The sequence below is a fragment of the Bos javanicus genome, chromosome 14, assembly GCF_032452875.1.
Source record: "Bos javanicus breed banteng chromosome 14, ARS-OSU_banteng_1.0, whole genome shotgun sequence".
Lineage (NCBI taxonomy): Eukaryota > Metazoa > Chordata > Mammalia > Artiodactyla > Bovidae > Bos > Bos javanicus.
Genome location: NC_083881.1, coordinates 76,099,851 through 76,123,607, shown reverse-complemented (window position 1 = coordinate 76,123,607; position 23,757 = coordinate 76,099,851). Strand labels below are relative to the sequence as shown.

The following is a 23,757-nucleotide window of genomic DNA, read 5'->3' as shown; positions in this document are numbered from 1 at the left end:
TTGGAGAAGACTTTTGAGAGTCCCTTGGACTGCAAGGAGATCCAACCAGTCCATTCTGAAGGAGATCAGCCCTGGGATTTCTTTGGAAGGAATGATGCTAAAGCTGAAACTCCAGTACTTTGGCCACCTCATGGGAATAGTTGACTCATTGGAAAAGACTCTGATGCTGGGAGGGATTGGGGGCAGGAGGAGAAGGGGACGACAGAGGATGAGATGGCTGGATGGCATCACTGACTCGATGGATGTGAGTCTGAGTGAACTCCAGGAGTTGGTGATGGACAGGGAGGCCTGGCGTGCTGCAGTTCATGGGGTCGCAAAGAGCTGGACACGACTGAGCGACTGATCCGATGTCTGATCTGATCCCTGATAGCTCAGTTGGTAAAGAACCTGCCTGCAATGCAGGAGACCCCGGTTCGATTCCTGGGTTGGGATGATCCGATGGAGAAAGGAAAGGCTACGCACTCTAGTATTCTGGCCTGGAGAATTCCATGGACACAGTCCCTGGGGTCGCAAAGAGTAGGACAGGACTTAACAACTTTCACTTTTCTTTCATGGCACTCACTGTGTTTTGAAATCACACATACCTTTCGTTCCCATTTATTTAAAATCGGTCTACTCTGTGAATGATAATGTGTTTCTGGACAGGGTTGATTTTGTTTAGGAACTGTGTATAACTAGTGACTATAAATATTAAAAGCTCAATAAATATTTGAGTGGATGAACAGGTAAAGGAACAAAGAGATGAAGAAAACTTTTGAAGCAGTTGACTTTTTGGGGACAATTTTAAACTTTCTTTTTCCCAAGAATCTGTAATGCCATTCTTTACTCCTTCAGTTTCAACTGAAGAAGTTGAAAAAAACTGCTTCCTTTCAAAACTGCAGCCTGTTTAACAAAGCTTATACAGATGAAGTTGTATTAGGCTGAGTTTCTTCTCAATAATTACACAATATACTTCCGTGTATGTGCAAGTGTGTAATTCAAAATACGGGTCTTTATTAAGCAAAACAAAACAAGAGTGGCCATATTTAAAGTCTATTAAATGTCAGTAAAGGAATATGGAGCGTATTTTGTCTTGTCAGTACAGAATTTACTTCTTCAGTTTCAACTTTTCAGTGTCCCGCTTGCATTCTTTGACTAACCATTTAAAAGTCAATATTTCCCAGGCTTCAGCCTTCTTCTCTTTTCTCTTCATATTAATTATACTTCCTGGGAAATTTCATCCACTTGCAGAGTTACAAAGTCACTAGGTATGTTAATGCTACCAAACCTCTACCTCCATTTAATACCACTTTCTGGAGCTGTTAACCTGTCCAGCAATTGGCTTCTCACTTATCAGTTTTGCTAATCGCAAAGTTAGCCTACAACAAACATGAATGCAGCATCATCTCCATTTCCCCTGAAGCCTGACCACACTCCTTCTCCCGCTGAGTATCCTACTCGCGTTTTCATCTCCCTAGTCAATGAGCCCACACCACACCCTCTCGCTCAGCTCTCATCCAACCAGCAACCAAGTTCTACTGGTTCTCCTTCCTACAATTTTCTCATGCCCAGGGATCAGACCCACATCTCCTAGGTCTCCAGCAATGGCAGGTGGGTTCTTTACCACTCACGACACCTGGGCAGCCCTGTTCTCAAGCCTATTTTCTCCTCTGGCTTTGGTTTCCTTGCCTTGAGTCATGCTCTCTTAGATCAGTTCTACAGTGGCAGTGAGATGATCGCTGTAGATCACTAACAATTCTATTGATTCATGATATCACACAACCTAAAGGAAAAAAAAAACCTGCTCCCTTTCATGTACACAAAGCTCTACTCTGTCTGTCCACTCGCCTCCTGCAGCATGTCATACTCACTCTGTTTAGAAGTGCATCACCAAATTTCCTACTGTAATGCCTTGACTTTGCTGTTCCCAGAGCTTGGGACATATTTTTTCCTTTTTCTTAGGGGAACAAAGGTGTGCAGACAATTTCAACTCATTCCTCAGAATGTGGACCAAGTGGTCCCTCCTTTGTGTGGTTTTCTCTGTATCAAATAGCACCCAGGGCTCACCTATGTCATGACTCACATCACAAAACGCCACCGCTTTTCTTTTGTTTATTTCTCCTTCATCCTCTGAGCTACTTAAAAAGATAAGGACCATATCTTTGTCCTCCATTTCTCAGCTCCTAACACAGTGTCTAACACATAATGGATGAGCACTGAATGTGTGATAAGAGGTAGAGGAAAGACATTCATTCATATTCAGACCTAAAGGAGTTAATGCTAATGTTGGACTGATGGGGCTCCCAGATGGTCTTAGTGGTAGAGAATCTGCCTGTCATTGCAAGAGACTCAAGAAACGTGGGTTTGATCCCTGGGTTGAGAAGATCCCCTGCAGAAGGGCATGGCAGCCCACTCCAGTATTCTTGCCTGGGAAATCCCACAGACAGAGGAGCCTGGCGGGCTACAGTCCATGGGTTGCAAAGAGTCGGACATGACTGAGTGACTACTATTACTACTACTATTGAGTTTATATTTGTCGATTTTAGCTATAGGTAGGAAGAAACTGTGTATTATTAATTATTCAACCAAGGTATTATAACTTGGACACATGGAAGCAGCATCCTCTAACATTATTATCCAGGCTGTCCATGTTCAGAAGTTTTGAGCTGCTCTTGAACAGTGTTGAAAATCGGTTAGCTAACTTTCCAATTCCTGTCCCACCACCTCATTTTACTTATCAAATTTTACAGAAGTGTATTAGAAAATAAACGACAAACTTATTTAACAATTGTTTTCTCTGAAACAAAATGGCATCCTGAGCCACAGGTAGACACAGATACGTATATATAAGTTTATGTTGAATCAAGTACCAAGCTTGAGTAAGATGAGTCAGTTGCTTTAAAGCTTATATGGAACAAGCAGACATTTCAAGTGCTAAGAAGTTACGTTAAAGTGTAACCATATCCTTCAACTCTGGAAGAATTTTCTTAGCATATTCATACCTTTGCTTTCAGAGTTGTCTCTGATCCTATGATGGAATAAATGGAAGTGTGCTAAAACTTGCTGCTACTGCTGCTACTGCTAAGTCACTTCAGTCATGTCCGACTCTGTGCGACCCCATAGACGGCAGCCCACCAGGCTCCCCCGTCCCTGGGATTTTCCAGGCAAGAACACTGGAGTGGGTTGCCATTTCCTTCTCCAATGCATGAAAGTGAAAAGTGAAAGTGAAGTCACTCAGTCGTGTCCAACTTTCAGCGACCCCATGGACTGCAGCCTTCCAGGCTCCTCTATCCATGGGATTTTCCAGGCAGGAGTACTGGAGTGGGGTGCCATTGTCTTCTCCGAAAACTTGCTAGATTATATGAAAATGCCGTCTGGGGTTTCTAAAACCTCTCTTCTTGGCACATTAAATATATTTGGCGTCGTTAGCCTTCTGAAGATCAGTATGCTAACTGAGGACAATTAAGCACTTATTTTTTAAAATGTGAAAAGTGAAAGTGCTAGTCACTTAGTCGCGTCTGACTCTTTGCAACCCCATGGACTGTAACCCACCAGGCTCCTCTGTCCATGGGATTCTCCAGGCAAGAACACTGGGGTGAGTTGCCATGCCCTCCTCCAGGGAATCTTACCGACCCAGGAATCAAACCCAGTTCTCCTGTGTTGTAGATGGATTCTTTACCATCTGAGCTATTAGGGAAGCCCATAAAATAACTACAGTGTAGATTAAATAGTTATTCAAGAGAAAAAAAAGATCCTTGAGCTAAGACTGCCATTCACTCACTCCTTCAAATATATCTGGAATATATCCTCTGATTTCCTAAGGTAAATAGGGAAAGTAATTGAATGCTGTCCCTGCTCTCAGGAGACTTATCAGGTAAGAAAGGAGACCACATATACAAACAGGAGACGAAAGGAAGTTAGCATGTGGACATTCATTCATTTGATTCAGTCAGCACTTTACTGCACACCTTCTAGAAGCCAGACCATGGCTAGGTGTTCACGTTGTCTTATTTAATCTTCACAATAAGTTTATGAGGTGGGTGGAATAGTTCTGTTTTATGGATGACAAAGATAGTACACAATGAAAGGGTGAATTTATTTTCTTCAAGTATTATTCTAAGTTAATTTCAGAGGTGAAACTTGATCCTAGTCTATTACTATTTATTTCTACTACGTCATAGTGAGCTTAATGGTTATATACCAATTAAATAACAGAAGTATGAGCAAAATCTGCAGAGCAAAGAGAAGAGAGTGGTTAATTTTCTTCAGATCAGTTTATAAATAGGAACTAAATCACCAAAGGCAGTTGACTCTAAGGGCAGGCCTGATAGACGTGGTCACTAGAAGGGCTTCCTTGGTGGCTCGGAAGTAAAGAATCTGTCTGCAATTCAGGAGACCTGGGTTCGATCCCTGGGTTAGGAAGATGCCCTGGAGAAAGAAATGGCTATTCTTGCCTGGAGAATTCCACGGACAGAGGAGGCTGGTGGGCTATGGTCCGTGGGTCACAGAGTCAGGCATGACTGAGAGACTAACACTTTCACCTCTTTCACAGAAGGTGCTGAGGGTTTCCATGGATCCTTGTGATTGGCAGGCTCAGCAAAGTGTTGTGAGTGCAAATCTCATCTAAATAACCCAGACGGTCATTGCCAGCTCTACTCCTGCTGTCAATGAAGGACATTTTAAATGAGATTTTTTTTTTTTTTTTTTGGTCCTTGAATCAAAATTCTGCTCTCTATGGAGCACCATTTTCAGAAGAAAGATATTGCACATAAATACTATGGAAAACTTGTAAACACTCACCATTCCCTCTATTGCAGGCCTCCAGCACTCAATCTGGTATCTATTTTCCCTCAAGCCTTTCAGGAATTAATATTTCTGTACTCTGCCTGGAATATCTGGTAACTGTAGGTATGTAATAAATGTTTGTTGAATGAATGAATAACTTGGAGGTGTAACATAAAGGTCACATGAATAGCTCAACTGCAGTGAGACTCTCGGGTTGGCTACTTGACTTGGATCGTCCTCTTGTTGCTGCTACTGCTAAGTCATGTCAGTCGTGTCCGACTCTGTGTGACCCCATAGACGGCAGCCCACCAGGCTTCCCCATCCCTGGGATTCTCCAGGCAAGAATACTGGAGTGGGTTGCCATTTCCTTCAATGCATGAAAGTGAAAAGTGAAAGTGAAGTCACTCAGTCGTGTCTGACTTTCAGCGACCCCATGGACTGCAGCCCACCAGGTTCCTCCGTCCATGGGAGTTTCCAGGCAAGAGTACTGGAGTGGGTCGCCAGCGCCTTCTCCGGATCATCCTCTTAGCGACATGTAATCAAAGTTTTAAAGTCTAAAACTACCTACTCTGAGTTAAAGAAACCGTTAAACTTCATTTGAACAAACAAAGCAATTAGATCCTGCTCTATATTTGTGGCTTGTGATAATGAGTTTTAAATGGAGCCCATTGAGTGTATTTTTATTGGTTATTTTTCTTGGTTTTAACACTCCATTATGTGCAAAGATGTCTTCGAAAATTGAAAATAAAGTTTCTCCTTGCTGATTTTGTCATTTTCCATTTGTCAAACATTGATTTTTCTCCCCTTCTTGTGCATCTAATGGAGGTTGAAATTAGCGCTCACTTTCTTGCGTGGTGTTTCCTTCTTATTTGTGTGCCGTCATCACCGTTCATCAACCTGCCAAGTGCGCTTAGAGGAGTGCCGACTTAACTGGTGGTCTGAAGTCTGCACAAGGAATGGTTTGAATAGATTTTTGCAATAACTTTAGCTCTGGCCTTTAGAATTCTTCCTAGGAAAGATTTCTTTTTTTTAAATTAAATTTATTTATTTTAATTGGAGGTTAATTACTTTACAATACTCTATTGGTTTTGCCATACATCAACATGAATCCGCCACAGGTGTACACGTGCTCCCCATCCTGATCCCCGCTCTCACCTCCCTCCCCATACCATCCCTCTGGGTCATCCCAGTGCACCAGCCCCGAGCATCCTGTATCCTGCATCAAACCTGGACTGGCGATTTGTTTCTTATATGATATTATACATGTTTCAATGCCATTCTCCCAAATCATCCCACCCTCTCCCTCTCCCACAGAGTCCAAAAGACTGTTCTATACATCTGTGTCTCTTTTGCTGTCTCACATCCAGGGTTATCATTACCATCTTTCTAAATTCCATATATATGCGTTAGTATACTGTATTGGTGTTTTTCTTTCTGGCTTACTTCACTCTCTATAATAGGCTCCAGTTTCATCCACCTCATTAGAACTGATTCAAATGTATTCTTTTTAATGGCTGAGTAATACTCCATTGTGTATATGTACCACAGCTTTCTTATCCATTCGTCTGCTGATGGACATCTAGGTTGCTTCCATGTCCTGGCTATTACAAACAGTGCTGCGATGAACATTGGGGTACATGTGTCTCTTTCAATTCTGGTTTCCTCGGTGTGTATGCCCAGCAGTGGGATTGCTGGGTCATAAGGCAGTTCTATTTCCAGTTTTTTAAGGAATCTCCACACTGTTCTCCATAATGGCTGTACTAGTTTGCATTCCCACCAACAGTGTAAGAGGGTTCCCTTTTCTCCACACTCTCTCCAGCATTTATTGCTTGTAGACTTTTGGATCGCAGCCATTCTGACTGGTGTGAAATGGTACCTCATTGTGGTTTTGATTAGAAGGCATTCCCTATCAAATGGTATTTTTAAAGGAAAAAAAAGACAAAACAAAAGCAAAACTACTCCTTTCAGCTTTTTGATAACTTAAAATCATCTAAGTATTTAAAAGAAAATATTCAGGAAATCAAGGAACCTACCTCTTATCTTCAAAAACATGTACGAGCCTAGGGTGCCATGCACTCGGTTGCTGTGCTCACCCCAGGGTGGCCCTGGAGGGTCTGTTTCTGTGCAGCGCTCCCCAGAACTGTGATGAAGATATCACAGGGCACGTGCGTTGGAAAGGAAGCATCCTTTTAGTGAGCTGGGGACGGCCCTGGGGGGCAGGGGAGTGTAAGAGATTTGGGTGTGTACTTGTGAAAACTTATTCTTCTCTTTCTGTCTTAGATTGATTGGATTAACTGTGAAATTCCCTCAACAGTAAGAATAAATCCAGTTGAAGATGAGGGTGAGAATGCTCTTTCTCAGGTGGATCAAACAGGGCGCTTGATGCTGAGGAATGAGGTGTGATGAGTCTGGAAAGTGAAGTGCGGAAAGAAGACAGGCAGCAGACACAGTTGCAGGCGCCCTACGGGCATCAATTCATCCAGTCTCCCCATCAATATTATGAAGGTACTACTGTTGCTATTTTTAAAATGAGGAAACTAGAGCACAGGGAGATGCACGGTCCCCAGCACACAGGGGAGAGCTCAGTGGTTGTTTTGTTATGGTCGTTACTAAACTGATGGTTCCAGTGGTTAAAGACCCACGCATGCAGTCCCTCAAACGTTAAATTAACAACAAGAAAACATTAATTGGTTTTTTGTAGTTCAATCTTTGATATTCCTTTGTCAGTTTCTGCTTCTCCCGAGCCCCTACTTACTATTATATCTCCTCCTCTCATAAACTGGAGCCTGGGCTGGATTAATAGCAGATCGAAGAGGTAGATGGTATCGCATATGAGGTCTGTAATAAGCCAGTAGTGTGTGTTGTGTGGTGTCTGGTACGGGAAGACCACTCGCAGGGGTATAAACCAGCAGTTCCAGTTAAAGGCGATGGTGACAAGTGAGAGCCACAGGAGATAGAATCGATCTGGAAAAAAAGCGACAGGAGCAACCCACATGGCAGGTACAGAACATTAAAATAATTCTGTTGCTTAGTTTGGTCAAGTTGGGGCACTCCCCTCTGGAGATAAGGGATTTGTGTACGAGGCTCTATTTACAGCAATCACGAGGTTCTGCCACTAGAGCCGAGGCGCCGGGCTTTAAGAGGGATGTTAGATGATCTTAGCAGCTTTCCTAACTTTGGAGGGCATCCTTCCTGTTTCCTAGAGTAGTAGCCACTGTGTCTCTCTGCCGGAGTAACTGCACGATTAGCATCGGGGAGGAGAACCCGAGGAAAAGTTGCAGGCCTCACTGTGTCTGGAACTGCAGCAGGACCCTCCAGCGGGTCCTTAAGGAAGCTGCAGGGTCAGGGCTTGTGAACCAGGGCCTACATCTTGCTCACCGGGGGGGAGGCTGGGGATGGGACTTGTCCAATTAAATGCACAATGTGAACCCATGGAAGAAGACATATTTTATAAGGATTTTTTTTTTTTTTTGGTGGGGAGAATGTTCAATGAACATATTGCTGAATGCTTCTTTTCAAAGATTATTAGGGACTGGACCCGCTTTGGACTGTTTAAAAACAGACAGGAATATTTTTATATCTTCTTTTCACTAGAAAGCGGCAAATGATTCACTGCAGACCATAAGTTTAAATACTGGTTTCTAGACAGGCTCAGAATACTGGCTAGAGAACATGGAAGCTATCTGTGAGCTTGGGTTTCAGGGGTTCTTGGGAATAGCCAGCCCTCCCACCAAGACAGTCCACTCCTTGACGGTACCTGTGTAGGAATCAATGCTTTTTGGAAGTCTGAGTCGCTTTAGGTACTCGGTCAGGGGTGCCTTCTGGGAATGCTCTTCTTTTAGCTTAGCACTACTTTCTTGCGTTGATGACACAGCTGTGGGCTTTGCTTTATAGGAGAAAGAAGATGAAAAGCTTTTTAAGAGGTTAAGTTAGCTTAGGGAGGAAAAAGTTTAGATTGGAATGAAAACATTTTGTAATCTTCCTTCACGCAGGCAGATGAGGCGTTTTATGACATTTACAATATTGTTGTGTGTGAAAATACCTAAGTAACGAAAACATTGAAATTTGGAAAGAAGTAGCAGATTTAAAGTTTAACTTAAATGACCTAAAGGTGTTGCAAATAGGATATTTTAAATACAAGCCTCATTCCCACATATTTTGGAGCATAAGTAGTTAGTACTTTGGATTGACATTGAACAGAAACTTTACAAATATACACCATTCCACGGGTTCTAGTTTTGGGCTTCTTTAGCTTTATTCATGTCCTTCCAGTATGGGTAAGTAAAGCTCAAAACATTCTTTTTGGTATATCTTTATAAAGCTATGATGACTATATTTTAGACCTTTCCCTTTAAAAAGAAACTATTATATAATAGTTCATCTCCCTGCCAGGGCATTGTCTCCCAGCTGGCTTGCTTAAAGTGCTGGAGTATTAGGAAACAGCAACCCTCTCCAGTGTTCTTGCCTGGAAATCCCACGGACAGAGGAGCCTGGTGGGCTAGAGTCCAGAGGGTCACAAAGAGCTGGGCACGCTGAGTGACTAGGCACAGCACAACACCTTAGCAGCTTGCCCCAGCAGCAGACCTCAGCCGACAAAGGGCAGGAGTTGGTGGACTGATCTCCCAGCTTCGTGTTCCTCCAGGATGATTCTTATGTGTCGTCCACACAGATGTTCAGCTGAATCAGGCCCCAGTGGCCCTGCCATTAGCACACCTTCATTGTCTTAACTCCCTTCCCCGTCTCTCTTGCTGTCTCACCTCCTGCACCACCCTCAATATAAAATATTCCTAGCTAAGTCATTGTCTTGGGGAAACTGCTTTTGGGGAAGCCCAAGTGAAACCATTTGCAAAATACTGATACATACCCACTCATCCCCTTCGTCCCAGAACTTTGAGGTAACACCACTCACCAGTTTGGGGACTGCTCTCAGGTGAGGACATATCACCTTGCACTAACTTCCTTTTGTAGAAATCTGTTCTTTGGCGCAGTCTTCTCACCAGGCTGTGCAGCTGGGCATCCGCGTACTCGTTAATAACAGGGGCTACAGGTGGTTTGCTTTTTGGATGAAATGGAAAAAAAAGGTGACAGAGTCAGATCTATAAGGAGATACATACGGGGAGGGATTAAGTTTCTTCCTCTTCCCCATAAACCTAAGGAGATACTACAGGGGAGGCATTAAGTTTCTTCCTCTTCCCCAAAACCCAAGATAATGTACTAGCTTCTCCTTCTACAACTGAGTAGAACAACTCAAGAATAAAATTTAATGGATAGGGTGCTCTGTGCAATACAGATTTCCCACTGAAAAACTAGAATCCAAAAATAGCAAATGACTATTCTGTGATGCAGTCCAGAGGGTCATAAAGAGTCAGACACGACTGAGTGACTGAACTGAACGGATTCTGTGATTCCGTCATTAGATGGTATCATGAGAAGAAAAAATGCTATAGTTGATATGGTTGCTGCTGCTGCGGCTAAGTCGCTTCAGTCGTGTCCGACTCTGTGCGACCCCATAGACGGCAGCCCACCAGGCTCCCCTGTCCCTGGGATTCTCCAGGCAAGAACACTGGAGTGGGTTGCCATTTCCTTCTCCAATGCATGAAGGTGAAAAGTGAAAGTGAAGTCATTCAGTTGTGTCCGACTCTTCGCGACCCCACGGACTGCAGCCTACCAGGCTCCTCTGCTCATGGGGTTTTCCAGGCAAGAGTAATGGAGTGGGTAGGCAGAGTTCTAAGATGTCTCCATGGCTTGCATGTCTTAGGTAATCCCAGGGACAATGAATATGGTGGAGTTTACTTCCATAATTGGTTGTGTTATGTGGCTCAGCTGACTTTAAGATAAGGAAATTATAGCGATGTGTCTGATGTAATCAAATGAGTCCTTTAAAAGCAGACAGTTTCTCCAACTGGTGACAGAACAGAAAGTCAGAGATTTGAAGCACACGGGGAATTTCTCCATTTTTGGCTTTGAAGGAGAAAGGAGTCCCCTGATAAGAATTGCATGAAGCCTCTGGGAGCTGAGAGTGATCCCTGGCTAGCAGATAAAAAGGAAGCAAGGACTTCAGTCCTACAACTGTAAGAAACTGCATCCTACCAATAATTGAATAAGCTTAGAAGTGGATTCTTCTTTGGTGCCTCCAGATAAGACCCCAGCCAGGCCTGGCTGGTACCTTAATTTCAACTGTGTTGTGCCTAAAGCAGAGAACCCAGCCAAGCCCACCCGACCTTCTGAGCTGTGGAAATGTGAGCTAGTAACTGGTTGCTGTTTTAAGTCTCCAGAATTGCCATAATGTGTTAAGCTATAGTAGAAAACTAATATATCTAGCATGCTTTAATAAACTTCCCTTCTAAGAAGACATACAAAATAAAGCATACAGTAAGTCCCCTGCATAAAAACGAGTTCCACTCTTGTTTCTTTTTGTTCTTTCTCTGAGCCTCCAATTCCATCAGGCCTTCATTAGTAAGCTTCTTGTGTTGCACAGCAAGGAGTTCAGTGAAGTCGTCCTCTTGCAGACCTCGCTCCAACTTCTCAGTGAAGGTCATTAAGTTGCTGAAGACCTCCTTGGACGCCTCATCCACCTTCTTAAATCCACTAAAGTTGTGAACAAACTGTAGACAAAGGTTCTCCCAAATACCATTCTTGGTGACAGCTGTAACCTCGTGCCAAGCATAATCAGTGTTTTCATGGTCTTGTAGACCAGAATACTGGAGTGGGTTGCCATGCCCTCCTCTAGGGAGTCTTCCCAACCTGGGGATCAAACCCAGGTCTCCTGCATTGCATGTGGATTCTTTACTGTCTGAGCCACCAGAGAAGCCCTGTAGTTTTATGGTCCTTCCAATGTTGTCACAAGGTTTTCCCGATTCATTCCTTGTCTTCACTGCCTGACAAAGTGTGATGTAAATAATATTTCTTGAAAGTCACTATAATTCTCTGGCCCATAGGTTGGATGAATGACCTAGGTACTACGTTGATCCTAGGATGAAAGTTGTCCATGAATTGGGGGTTGGTGGTGGTGACCCAAGCATTGTCAAGCAGCAAAAGCATGTTGAATGGGATGTCCTTCTCTGAGCAATATTTCTCCACGTCCAGGATAAAGTGGTGGAAAAAACCAGTTCTGGAAAATTGCCTGTGAGACTCAAGCTTTGGGGTTACAGTACTGTTCCACACAATAGGAAGAGTCCATGGCTATGTTTATAAAGGCTCTTGTGTTAGGGAGTGTTTAACAGGATTCCTACGTGCTGTTTCTCACAAGTCTTTTGTTTCTTTTTAAGCGGAACAGCAGGCTGCTCCCAGGAACTGAGGTCATTGTGTGAGACAGGCCTGAATCTCCTTTAGTAAACATTCTCTTTACGACAAACTCAATTAATCAAGACCCTTTTCACAAATATAATAAATAAGGGGGATTGTCAGGGACATTTAACAGGAGGAGTCCTGCGTGCTGCTGTCTGTTTCTCAAGGATTCTCCGTTCCTTATCAGTTCCTATTCCAAGAACGAGTAAAGCTGCATGCAGTTCTCAGGACTGAGGTCATGGGATGAGACATGCAGTGACTCTTTTCAGCGTCAGTGACCTTGTATGTATTAGACTATCCACACTGTGGCTATTGATAAAATTTCATCCTGTGTAATAGCTGAGTAATCATCTTACTAAAGATATATAAGCCTGCATTTCTGCTAATAAGGCACCTTTGCGCCATCAGAGCTTGGGTCCCCGTGTCTTTCTTTCTTTCTTTCTGTCTTTCTCTCTCCTCGGCTAATTCTCTGGAAGGCAGAAACCCGTCTAGCTCACTCTCCTGCCCAGGCTTCTAAGACTCTCTTGAGAAGGTGCCCCGTGCCTTCACCCCCACCTCGAGAGGGTGCCCGGTGCCTTCGTGAGAGACTCGAGTCTTATGTCAAGGACTTTATTGGTTCTCTGCGTAAACCAGGGTGTATCAGCCTCTTTCTCTCTTTCATTTTTGTTATGGTCACCTCCGGACCGCCAGGTCCTGGTTCATTAAAGGACACCAACACTCTTGAATTCTTAGAATGATTAAGAGAGATTTCAGCTTCATATCACCAGAAGCATTGCCACCAAACAAGAGTTAGCCTGTCCTTTGCTGCTTCATAGCCCGACATCACTTTTCCTCCTTACTGATGCAACTTCGGTCTGGCACCCTCTTTAGTACAGTCCTGTCTCATTCACATTAACATCCCGATGGGACAAATATGTGCCTTCATAAATAATTTCTCAAAACATTTCAGGAAATTTCCAGCTACCGTATCTGCATTTGTTGCCTTGCCACTTACTTTAACATTGTAAAGGTTGGCTCTAGCCTTGAACTGATGAAATCATACACGGCTGGCATTAAAATGTGTGCCATCTGATTCTTCACCACGTTTCTTCTTCAAGTCTTCATAAAGGCTTTCAGCTCTCTCTTGAGGCAGCATTAAGCTGAGTGGGGCTCGACACTGATCCTGATCCTGCATCTACACGCCGAGAAGTTTCTCCACCTCCTCCATCACTCTTCCTTGCTTCTTCAATTTTATTGTTGACGCCATCAGCACAGCAGACTTCACATGTTCCATGAGTTCATCCTTCTTCTTTAGAACCATGTTGATGGGTGAACAATTCATGTTGTAAGAACAAGTGGCGTCTGCCATCTTTTCGCCTCACTCTACTCTCTCAGTTATTTTCTTTTTGTTTCCATTGTTCCCGCTCGGCACTTCTCAGCAGTTACAGCTATATCACCGCTGCTCTTACACTTGCTTCTGGACACCTTGGGCTTGAAATGAAGACACTGTACACTGTGTGGTACACAGTGCTGCACAATAAGTCGCACAAAAGTACAACCGCCCCTGGAGGATGCATGCACGTGATAATGTACGTCAGACGTGCAAATAGCTTACACTACTGGCGTGTGAACGCATGTGTGCATCTTTGAAACTGTGCGGCTTGAAGGCTTGTATGGAGTGGACTTACTGTATAAACTAGTATATTTTATAATGATCTGAGTTTCCTCATAGTTTATCCTCAAAGCTCTAACTCACTCTTGACCCTCCTGAGTCTAACACTGGGTCTACATAGACCCGCATAAGTTCCAGCCATTCTCACCTTCTCACATCCATATCTGCCTTTTCTGTCTCCCTTCCAAATGGGAACCCATGGGGTTCACAGTGGAACTGGGTAACCTGTGCATTCTATTTAAAGAGGACTCTAACATGAGCCCCTCTCCACTAATATCCATTTTCCACCAGGTCCACAAATAAATCATATCTAACTGTTTACAAATTCCCTAACCATTGATGTCTTTCTCCCCTTACAATTATCATAGTATAATTTGCACCTCTTTCAAATGTCTAAAGTCCTGCTTCAGCATCAAGATTCTTCAGGTGTGTCTGTGTCCCATTAAGACCTTTATAAACCATTCAAGGATGGAGCAGCAGTGGAAGAAAATCTGATATACGATATAGAAATAGGAGGGCATTCAGTCCACAAAACCAAGAAAAAATTTTTATTTTCTGATGAAAACTTGTTGCCATTTATATCATGTCATAAATTTCTGCTTAAAATCTTAGTATGCCTAGAAGCTTATTCATTCATCAAACAGTTATTGAGTTTCTACTTTTCGTACTGGAAATAGAAAGATATGTTGAACAGACACTAGCCCTTTGGATGTTCACAGTTTAATGGGGGAAGCAAGTATGTAAATAAGTAGCTAATTAGAAGTAATAAACATACATAGAGAATGCTATGCTCACACTGAACTTGGCCTGGGGATCAGAGTGGCCCCATAGGGAGAGCATCACAAGTCTGGAAGGGTTAGAATGTCTTTGACAGAAAAATGAAATGAGGCCCCTCCTGGCCTTGAGAACAACATGTTAAAAAATGTGAAATAAATATGATACGTTGAACAAGTGTTTTGGCGTGACTGGAAGGCAATGTGTACATGTAAGGGGCGAGGTGGTGGTGGGGTGGCAGGAGAGGTAGTAGTTAGGTCTGAAAAGGTGAGTGGGGTCAGGTTATGATGGTTCCTGTTTAATCTGCTTATGGGTTTAAACACTGACCTCTAGGTTAATGGGAACCAATGGAGAATATTACGCAAATGAGGTGTATGAGCTGATAGACGTTTTGGAAAGGTAGCAATAACGGGAGGACTGAAGAGGAGCAGTGTAAATGCATACAGGCAAGGAAGGAAGCTAATAGGTTAGGTTAGAATTGATGAAGGGAAAATGGACTAAAGAAGTATTGTAGAGGCAGAAATCAAAGAATTTGAACTTTCTGGATCTTTTGGATAAACCCAAATAAAGAATCAAGACTAATTTCTCAGTTTTTATTACAAGAGGCTAAATTCACAAAGACTACTATTACAGGAGACCAGATTTAAGAAAACATTAATAAAAATTTGAATTCAGAAAGAGATGCTTGTTTGTAGTGGGTATATGAAAAAATGAATTGTGTCTATAAGTATATGTGTGTGTGTTCAATTCATGGTGTTTGTAGGACTTTGTGTGATAGGACCTTGCTTGGGACACTCAGGAAGCATTCAGGAATATAACTCTTACAACAAGATCTTGATGATCTAGTGTATCTGGGATTTTTGAAGCTATGTTTGTTTTTGATAGTATCATAAACTGACAGTTTCAAGATCAGGAACTGTATGTCTTCTTTAGATTTTGCAAGATCTAGGACAAGGTGTATTTTAAATACATGTTTGTTGAATAAATAAACCCACTACTTTCAACCTTTTTCTTTGACCTTATTTGATGTACTTCAATGCATTAAAAAAAATCCATAAAAAGTAAGGTTGAGGCTTGGTGGATTACTGACTGTAAAGTCAGGTGTTCAAACTGTCAAAATGTCTAATTCAAGCACTAAGACTTAAAGAGAATGCTTTTCTTTTCCTGAATTATCTATGTCTTATTTGATTGTATAATTGGCCCTTAATCGCACCAGTTTGTACTGTGCAAACATATCTCACAGTTACATGTTTAAAATTGCATTATAAAGCATGTCACTATTTCTAATCCATAGCTATATTTCACATACTCTGTATTTTTCTTTTTGTGTTAGCTGAACATCAATATGCTAATCTATTCCACCTTTTCTGTTTTTTTCCAGCTTTTTTCCACAGTAATCCTTGCCTATCTTCTTCTCCACCAATGTATATACAGAAGTTATAAATGTATTTCTCCTTAGATAATTTGGTGAATGAATGAAAAAATGGAGATGAAGAAACAATATTCCATAAAATAAACAAAAAATTGTATGGAAGTATGAGGGAACCAATGAAATATGCTTTTATAACAAAGGTTCTTTTGAGTTATACTTGATAATTCTAGTTCATATTGTATATTTTTAAAAGAATTATTCCTCATAACTCCTTGGTGAAGAATTTAGGAAACAGTAAATATATTTTATAAATTTTGATAAACAAACATGAGAATAAAGTTTTATTGATAGTCATCTCTGATTGACATGGTTAAGCATTTTAGATTTTGTGTGAGAATTGGACTATAAAGAAAGCTGAGTCACAAAGAATTGATGCTTTTGAACTGTGGTTTTGGAGAAGACTCTTGAGAGTCCCTTGGACTGTAAGGAGATCCAACCAGTCAATCCTAAAGGAAATTAGTCCTGGGTGTTCATTGGAAGGACTGAGGCTGAAGCTGAAACTCCAATCCATTGGCCACCTGATACGAAGAACTGATGCATTGGAAAATATCCTGATGGTGGGAAATATTGAAGGTAGGAGGAGAAGGGGATGACAGAGGATGAGATGGTTGGATGGCATCAGCGGCTTGATGGACAAGAGTTTGAGCAAGCTCCGGGAATTGGTGATGAACAGGGAAGCCTGGAGTGGTGCAGTCCATGGGGTTGAAACGAGTCAGACATGACTGAGCAACTGCACTGAACTGAACTGAATATGTACTTATGGAGGACTAAAGAATTAGTTATTGTTAAAATACAATTTATTTCTCTTTTTGATAAGGGTTCAGAGGAAACTCATTTCTAAAATCAATTGATAGCAAATAAGAGAATTATAACAGTATTCCTTACTTCCTAAATTCAGTCAGATAGAGGCAAAAAAATTACATAATTAACAATTGTCCCTGTGTTTGGGATTGCAAAAATTTTTACACTCTAGGACAATGTATCATAGTAGTATTGGGATGGGTTAGAAACAGGCTTTTTTTTGGCAACTGAGAGAAAAGCCAATGTGAGAGGAAAGGTAGGAAAGAAAAACTCATCTGCAAGTGACTTAGGAATACCAGTTTCACGAAAGAGTATGTATGTAAATTATAGATTTTGAACTTGATTATTTATAAACCATTGGTGTTTATAGGGCTCTAGGAAAGTTTTCATGTGCACCCTGTGATACATATACTCTAGTTCAAGATTGTAGCTTTAGCATAACACAAACGGATGGCAAATTTTGATGGGGCAAAATGAATAGATAGTAATCAGGGATGAGTCTACAGAGGAGGAGGAATGATACTTTAATGACGTAAAGGGAAGATACTCAAAAGCCTGAGGAAAGATGTATTAGTTGTTGCCTTGTTGAGGACAATAAAGCCTCAAACATTTTAATATAGGATCTCCAATCACCTGTAATTTAGCTTGAAAGGTCAATTGAGACCACTGAAGAACCATAACAGAATTATAAACAGAAGAGGGACATTATTAGCTATGTTTTAGAAAGTTATTGTAAAAAGAAAGATAGTAATTAATTGTGATGAGGAAAAAGTATGATTTGAAGAGGGAAGACAGTTGAGTTAAAATCTGTGGATTAGTGTAACAGTAGGAAATGTCAAATTTGGTGAACATAAGACATGGATAATGTTCTGCCAAAATTCATGTCCATCCAGAGCCTCAGAATGTGACTGTACTTGGAAACAGAGTCTTTGCAGATGTAACTGTTTACGATGAGGTCACACTGGAGTAGAGTGGGCTCTTAATCTAATGACGGGAGTCCTCCCTATAAGAATGCCAAGTGAAAACATGGAAGAAACACATGGAGAAAGACATGTGACCATAGGGGCAGAGGCTGGGGTGATGTGTCTACAGTCCAAGATTGCTGGCAATGACCAGAGGCCAGGAGAAAACCATGCAACAGATTCTCCCTCAGAATTTCCCGAAGGGCCAACCTTGCCAATAGCTTGATTTCAGACTTTTAGTCTTCAGCACTGAGAGAGTAAATTCCTGTTGCTTGAACCCACTCAGTTTGTAGAAATTCGTTATGGCAGCCTTAGGAAACTAATAGAATTAGCAAAGTAGGTAATTGTGGTACCACATGGACAACTCAGAGGGAGATATAAAATGTTGCAAGATAAATTGAAATATATTAAATTTAGCATATGGTAAACTTGAGGTGTGAATGAATAATCAAGATCTTTTAAAATACAGTCAATATTTCAGGCAGTTGAAAATTTGGATCTGGAAGTCAGTTGGGGGCTGAACGGAGAATCACCTCTCTAGAGGAAATGGTGCAAATTATATAGAACAACATAAGACCGGGAGGTCACAATCTTGGAATTTGCTGACGTTTAAGGAGTAGCATAAGTAAAGGAACTGAGAAGCAACAATTAGGGGGAACTGAAAGGAAAATGTCACAAAAGTTGGGGAAGCCAAGAGTTTGAAAAAGGAAGTCAGTGCTATACCCAAAGCAAGATGGGGACTAGACTAAGGAGGACTCTATATATTTAGCAAGTAAGATTTCATAGGTGATTTTTAAGAAAATTGATTGGGGAAAAAAATGTAATGTGATCAAATTTTGTCATTTTTATCCTCTATTGTCTCAAGTATTTTGTAAAATCAGTACTTAGAATCGACCTTTGTTCTCTAAATAATACTTTAGATTTCCATTCATTAGTTCCTAAATTCATTTAAATGTAGTGTTTATTTCCTATAATAAAATCTTCTTGAATGATTTTTGGCTTTCTTTTGCAAACTTTGCTAGATTCTTCTTAATGCTTAATTAAATGACAACTCATTTAAGAAATTCCAGTTGGTTAAAGTCTTTAAAACCCATGATTTCTGTCTTGAGTAACAGACAGGAATTAGCTAATAAATTCCAGGAAAGGTGTGGTCAAAATGGAGGAGTAATAGTCCCTGAATTCACCTAAATTACAACTATTTATGAGCAACTATCTAACAGAGAAACTCCCTATGAGAAAAACAGGAAGACTAGCAGAAAGTAATTTTACAGCTGAAGATATAAAGAAGGAACCACAAGAAGATGCGCGGGTGAAACAGTCAGGACCCACATCCCTCCATCTGTGACCCACAATCACAGAGGTCCTTCCTGAGAACTGAGGGATCTCAGCCCCAAATTGGGCTCCTTAGACTGGGGGTCTTGCATTGGGGAGATGAGCCCTAGAGTGTCCAGCTTTGAAAATCAGTGGGGCTTCTGTGTGGGAGAGCCAGAAGACTGTGGAAACAGTGTCTGTTCCAAAAGGGTGTATGTAAAATCTCACACTCTGTAAGTCTTAGCACAAAGGCAATGGTTTTAGAGAAGCCTGGATCAGATCCCCTTGCTCATCTTGAAAAGCCTCCTGAAGAGGCAGGAGGCAACGGGGACTCCCTCTAGGGTTGGAGATGCTGGCTGCAGCTGTTTTGGGCAGCTTGTTTCACTGTGTGGACACTGGTGCTGGACAGTGCCATTTAGGAACCCTCTCTTTAGCCTATTAGAACTTCAGGCTTACCTGCCTATCTACCAGTGGACTGACACCACATCCGCTGTCCTCTATCCTGTACAGCCAGCCATGAAGGGCTGTGACCATTGGCAGACTGGTATCAGTGTTGTGGCCCCTTGAACCTCAGTCTTGGGGGCCAGGCATTTGGGACCCAGCCTCACCCACCACTGGGCCACAGTCACTGCATGAGGCAGGCCCTTGCAGTCAAGTGGGCTGGGAAAAGCCTTGCTTACCAGCATGCCCACAGAAGTCAGGCCTACCGTAACAGAGGAGGGTTCCCAGATTATATAGGGGTACCCCGAGAGCATACATCTGGTGGCCACAGCAGTATGGTCCTAGAAATCAACTATAATTTTTTTTCAACTACAGTTTTTTAAAAATACAAAACACACAAACATGTGTAGCCAAAACAATATGCTACAAAACACTAAAAATATCAAAGGGGGAAAAAAAACCTGAAGACAAATGGAAGTGGAAACACAACATTTCAAAATCAATGAGAGACAGCAGAAACAGTTCTAAGAGACAAGTGGGTAATGATACAGACCTACCTCAAACAGCAAGAAAAATCTCAAGTACTCTATCCCCGAACCTGAAAACTAGGAAACAAACAAACAAGCAAACACATCTCAAAGTTAGAAGGAAGGAAATAATAAAGATCAGAGCAGAAATGAATGAAATAGGGGAGTCTCTCTCCCCACCCACCAGGAAAAACTGATACAAGAGATCAATGAAGCTGAGAGCTATTTCTTTGAAAAGATACACAAAATTGACAAACCTTTAACCAGACTCATCAAGACATAAAGAGAAAGAACCCAAATAAATAAAATTAGAAATGAAAGAAGTTGTCTCTGGCACTACAGAAATACAAAGAATTATGAGTCTACCATGAAAAATTATACACCAATAAAATGGACTATATGGATGAAATGGATAAATTCCTAGAAATGTAGTTTTCTAATACTGAATCAAGAAGAAATAGGTACTATGAACAGACCAATTATCAATAATGAAAGTGAATAAATACTACTACCAATAATAATTAAAAAAAAACTCCCAACAAACAAAAGTCCAGGACAAGATGGCTTCACAGGTGAATTTTACCAATTGTTTGAAGAAAACTACCACTTATGCTTTCCAGCTATTCAAAAAATTGAACAAGAAGGAATGCTTCCAAACTCGTTCAATGAGATCAGCATTATTCTGTTACAAAGACCAGACAAAAACATCAAAAAAGATTACAGGCTTATATCCTTAATAAACATAAATGCAAAGATTCTCAACTAAGTATCAGCAAACTGAATTCAATAATACATTAAAAGGATCATGCACCGCGATCAAAAGGAATTTATTCCAGGGATGCAAGAGTGATTCAATATCTGCAAATTGACCATGTTAACAAATTGAAGAACAAATAGCATGATCATTTGGATATATGCAGAAAAAGCTTTTGACAAAATTCAATATTCATTTATGGCAAAACTCTCAACAAAGTGGGTAAAGAAGGAATATCTCAACATGATAAGGGCTATATGTGACAAGCCCACTGTCAGCATCATACTCAATTGTGACAGCTGAAAACCTTTACTGTAAGTTCAGGAACAAGAGAAGTGTGCCCTTGCCACTCTCATTCAACGTAGTTTTGGAAGTCCTAGCCACAGCAATGAGAAAGAAATAAATTAAAAGTCTTCGAATTAAAAAAAAAAGTCTTCAAATTTGAAAGGAAGAAGTAAACCTGTTGCTGTTTGAAAATGACATGTTAGTATATGTAGAAAATCTTTGACACTAGCAAAAAAGTGTTAGAACTAATAAATTCAGTAAAGGTGAAGGATACATAATTAATACAAAAATCTGTTGCATTTCTATATGCTAATAATGAACTATCAGAAATAAAAATGTAAAAAAAAATTCATTTATAATCGCATCCAGAAAAAAGCCATGAAAAAAATCTAATGGAGGCAAAAATTTTGTTCTCAAAATATCAATGTCATTTTTCATAGAACTAGAAGAAATAATTTTAAAGTTTGTATGGAAACAAATGATGTTGAAAAGTTAAAATAATCATGGAAAAGAAAAATGTGAGTTTATCATGTTCCTTGATTTCAAACTTTATTGCAAGCTAATGTAATAAAAACTTTATTCTTTTAAAATAATGTTAAAAACAATAAAAAACATATGGTACTGGCCAAAAACATACACATATATCAATGGAACAAAATAAAGACCACAGAAATAAACCCTCATTTATATGGTCAATTAAGTATGATGACAGAAACAAGAATATACAATGGAGGGAGACAGCCTCTTCAGTAAATGCTATTGGGAAAACTGGATAGCTACATGCAAAAGTATCAACCTGGATTATTTTCTCACACCATACACACAAATAAACTCATAATGTATTAAAGAATTAAATGTAAGGCCTGAAACCACAAAACTCCATACATGTCATGTCCTTTGATGTTGGTATTAGCAATATTTTTGGATCTGTCTCCTCAGGCAAGGAAAACGAAAGCAAAAATAAATAGATGCAACTACATTAAACTATAAAGCTTTTGCATGGCAAAGGAAACTAGCAATGAAATACAAATTCGGCTTACTGAATGAGAGAATATATTTGCAAACAATATATCCAATAAGAGATTAATATCCAAACTGTAAAATGAAATGAGAGAACTCAACATTAAAAAAAAAAAACCTGCTTAAAATTAGATATAGGATCTGAATAGAGATTTTTCCAAAGAAGATATCAGTCAGTTCAGCTCAGTCACTCACTTGTATCCAACTATTTGCAACTCCATACAAATAGTCTGCAGAATGCTGGGCTTCCCTGTCCATCATCAACTCCCAGAGCTTGCGATGGCAGAATAGAAGGATGTGCTCATCTTCTTCTGAGAGAACTTTAAAATTGCAACTTGATACTGAACAACCATCGACAGGAGAATGTTGGATGCCACCAAAAAAGATACCCCACATCCAAGAGCAAAGGAGAAGCCCCAAGAAGATGGTAGGAGGGGTGAAATTGCATTTAGAATCAAACCCCATACACACCAGAGACACACAGAGGGCTCAGACAAAACTTTGTGCACACCAGGACCCAGAGGCTCCACATAGACTGAGCCAGACCTGCTTTTGAGTGTCTCCTGCAGAGGCACAGGTCAGCAGTGGACGGCTGCGGGGACAGGGGCTCTGGCTGCAGCAGACCTGGGACACGCCAGCATGTGGCATAGGCCCTCTTTGAAGAGGGTGCCATTAGCCCCACCATAGATTTGCTGAGCAGATACCCACAAACTGCAGAACAATTATACTACCAAAGAAATTCTCACACTGTTAAGAAAGTTCTAGGACCCACAACAGATTTCCCAACCTGGGGATTCGGCAAAGGGACTGAGAACCTCCAGGGAATTTGACTTTGGAGACCAGTAGGATTTGTTATAGAACTTCTGCAGGACTGGGGAAACAGACTCTTGGAGGGCACAAAGAAAACCTTGTGTGCACCAGGAGCCAGGAGAAAGGAGCCGTGTCCCCACTAGAGACTGACCCAGACTGGCCTGTGAGTGTCTGGGAGTCTCTGGCAGAGGTGTGGATTGACAGTGGCCTGCCACTGGGGTCAGGGGCACTGAATCCAGCAGTGTGGGCATAAGTCCTTTTGAAGGAGGTCTCCATTATCCCATTACCCCTACCGTAATTTGGCCTCAAGCCAAACACCAGGGAGGGAACACGACTCCCCCCATCAACAGAAAATTGGATTAAAGGTTTACTGAGCATGACCCCACCCATCAGAACAAGACCCAGATTCCCCCACAGTCAGTCTCTTCCATCAGGAAGCTTCCACAAGCCTCTTATCCTTATCCATCAGAGGGCAGACAGACTGAAAACCACAAACACAGAAAACTAACCAAACTGATCACATGGATCACAGCCTTGTCTAACTCAATGAAACTATGAGCCAAGCTGTGTAGGGCCCCCCAAGACAGACAGATCACAGTGAAGAGTTCTGACAAAACATGGTCCACGGGAGAAGGGAATGGCAAACCACTTCAGTATTCTTGCCTTGAGAACCCCATGAACAGTATGAAAGGCAAAAAGAAGCCATGGAGATGGCCCAAAGACTTGAAAATCTGCCCAAGGTTAGTAATCATCAGTGAACTCCTATCAAAACCACAATGAGATCTTACCTCACACACATCAGAATGGCTATTAAAAAGTCACAAGTGTTGGTAAGGATGTGGAGACAGGGAACCCTCGAGACTGTTGGTGAAAGTGTAGATTGGCGCAGTCTCTATGGGAAACAGCATGGAGTTTTCTCAAAAAATTAAAAATAGAAC

General features: G+C 41.2%; 1 protein-coding gene across 1 annotated transcript in view; it reads right to left on the bottom strand.

The window, feature by feature from the left end:
- CNGB3 (cyclic nucleotide gated channel subunit beta 3) overlaps positions 1-23,757 on the bottom strand; it is a 190,138-nt gene that overhangs the window by 85,114 nt on the left and 81,267 nt on the right. The window contains exons 4-6 of the mRNA XM_061439435.1: positions 9,674-9,819; positions 8,522-8,650; positions 7,520-7,728 (exon numbers count right to left, since the gene is read on the bottom strand). Coding sequence (XP_061295419.1) covers positions 7,520-7,728; positions 8,522-8,650; positions 9,674-9,819 — 484 coding nt within the window. The remainder of the gene's footprint in view (positions 1-7,519; positions 7,729-8,521; positions 8,651-9,673; positions 9,820-23,757) is intronic.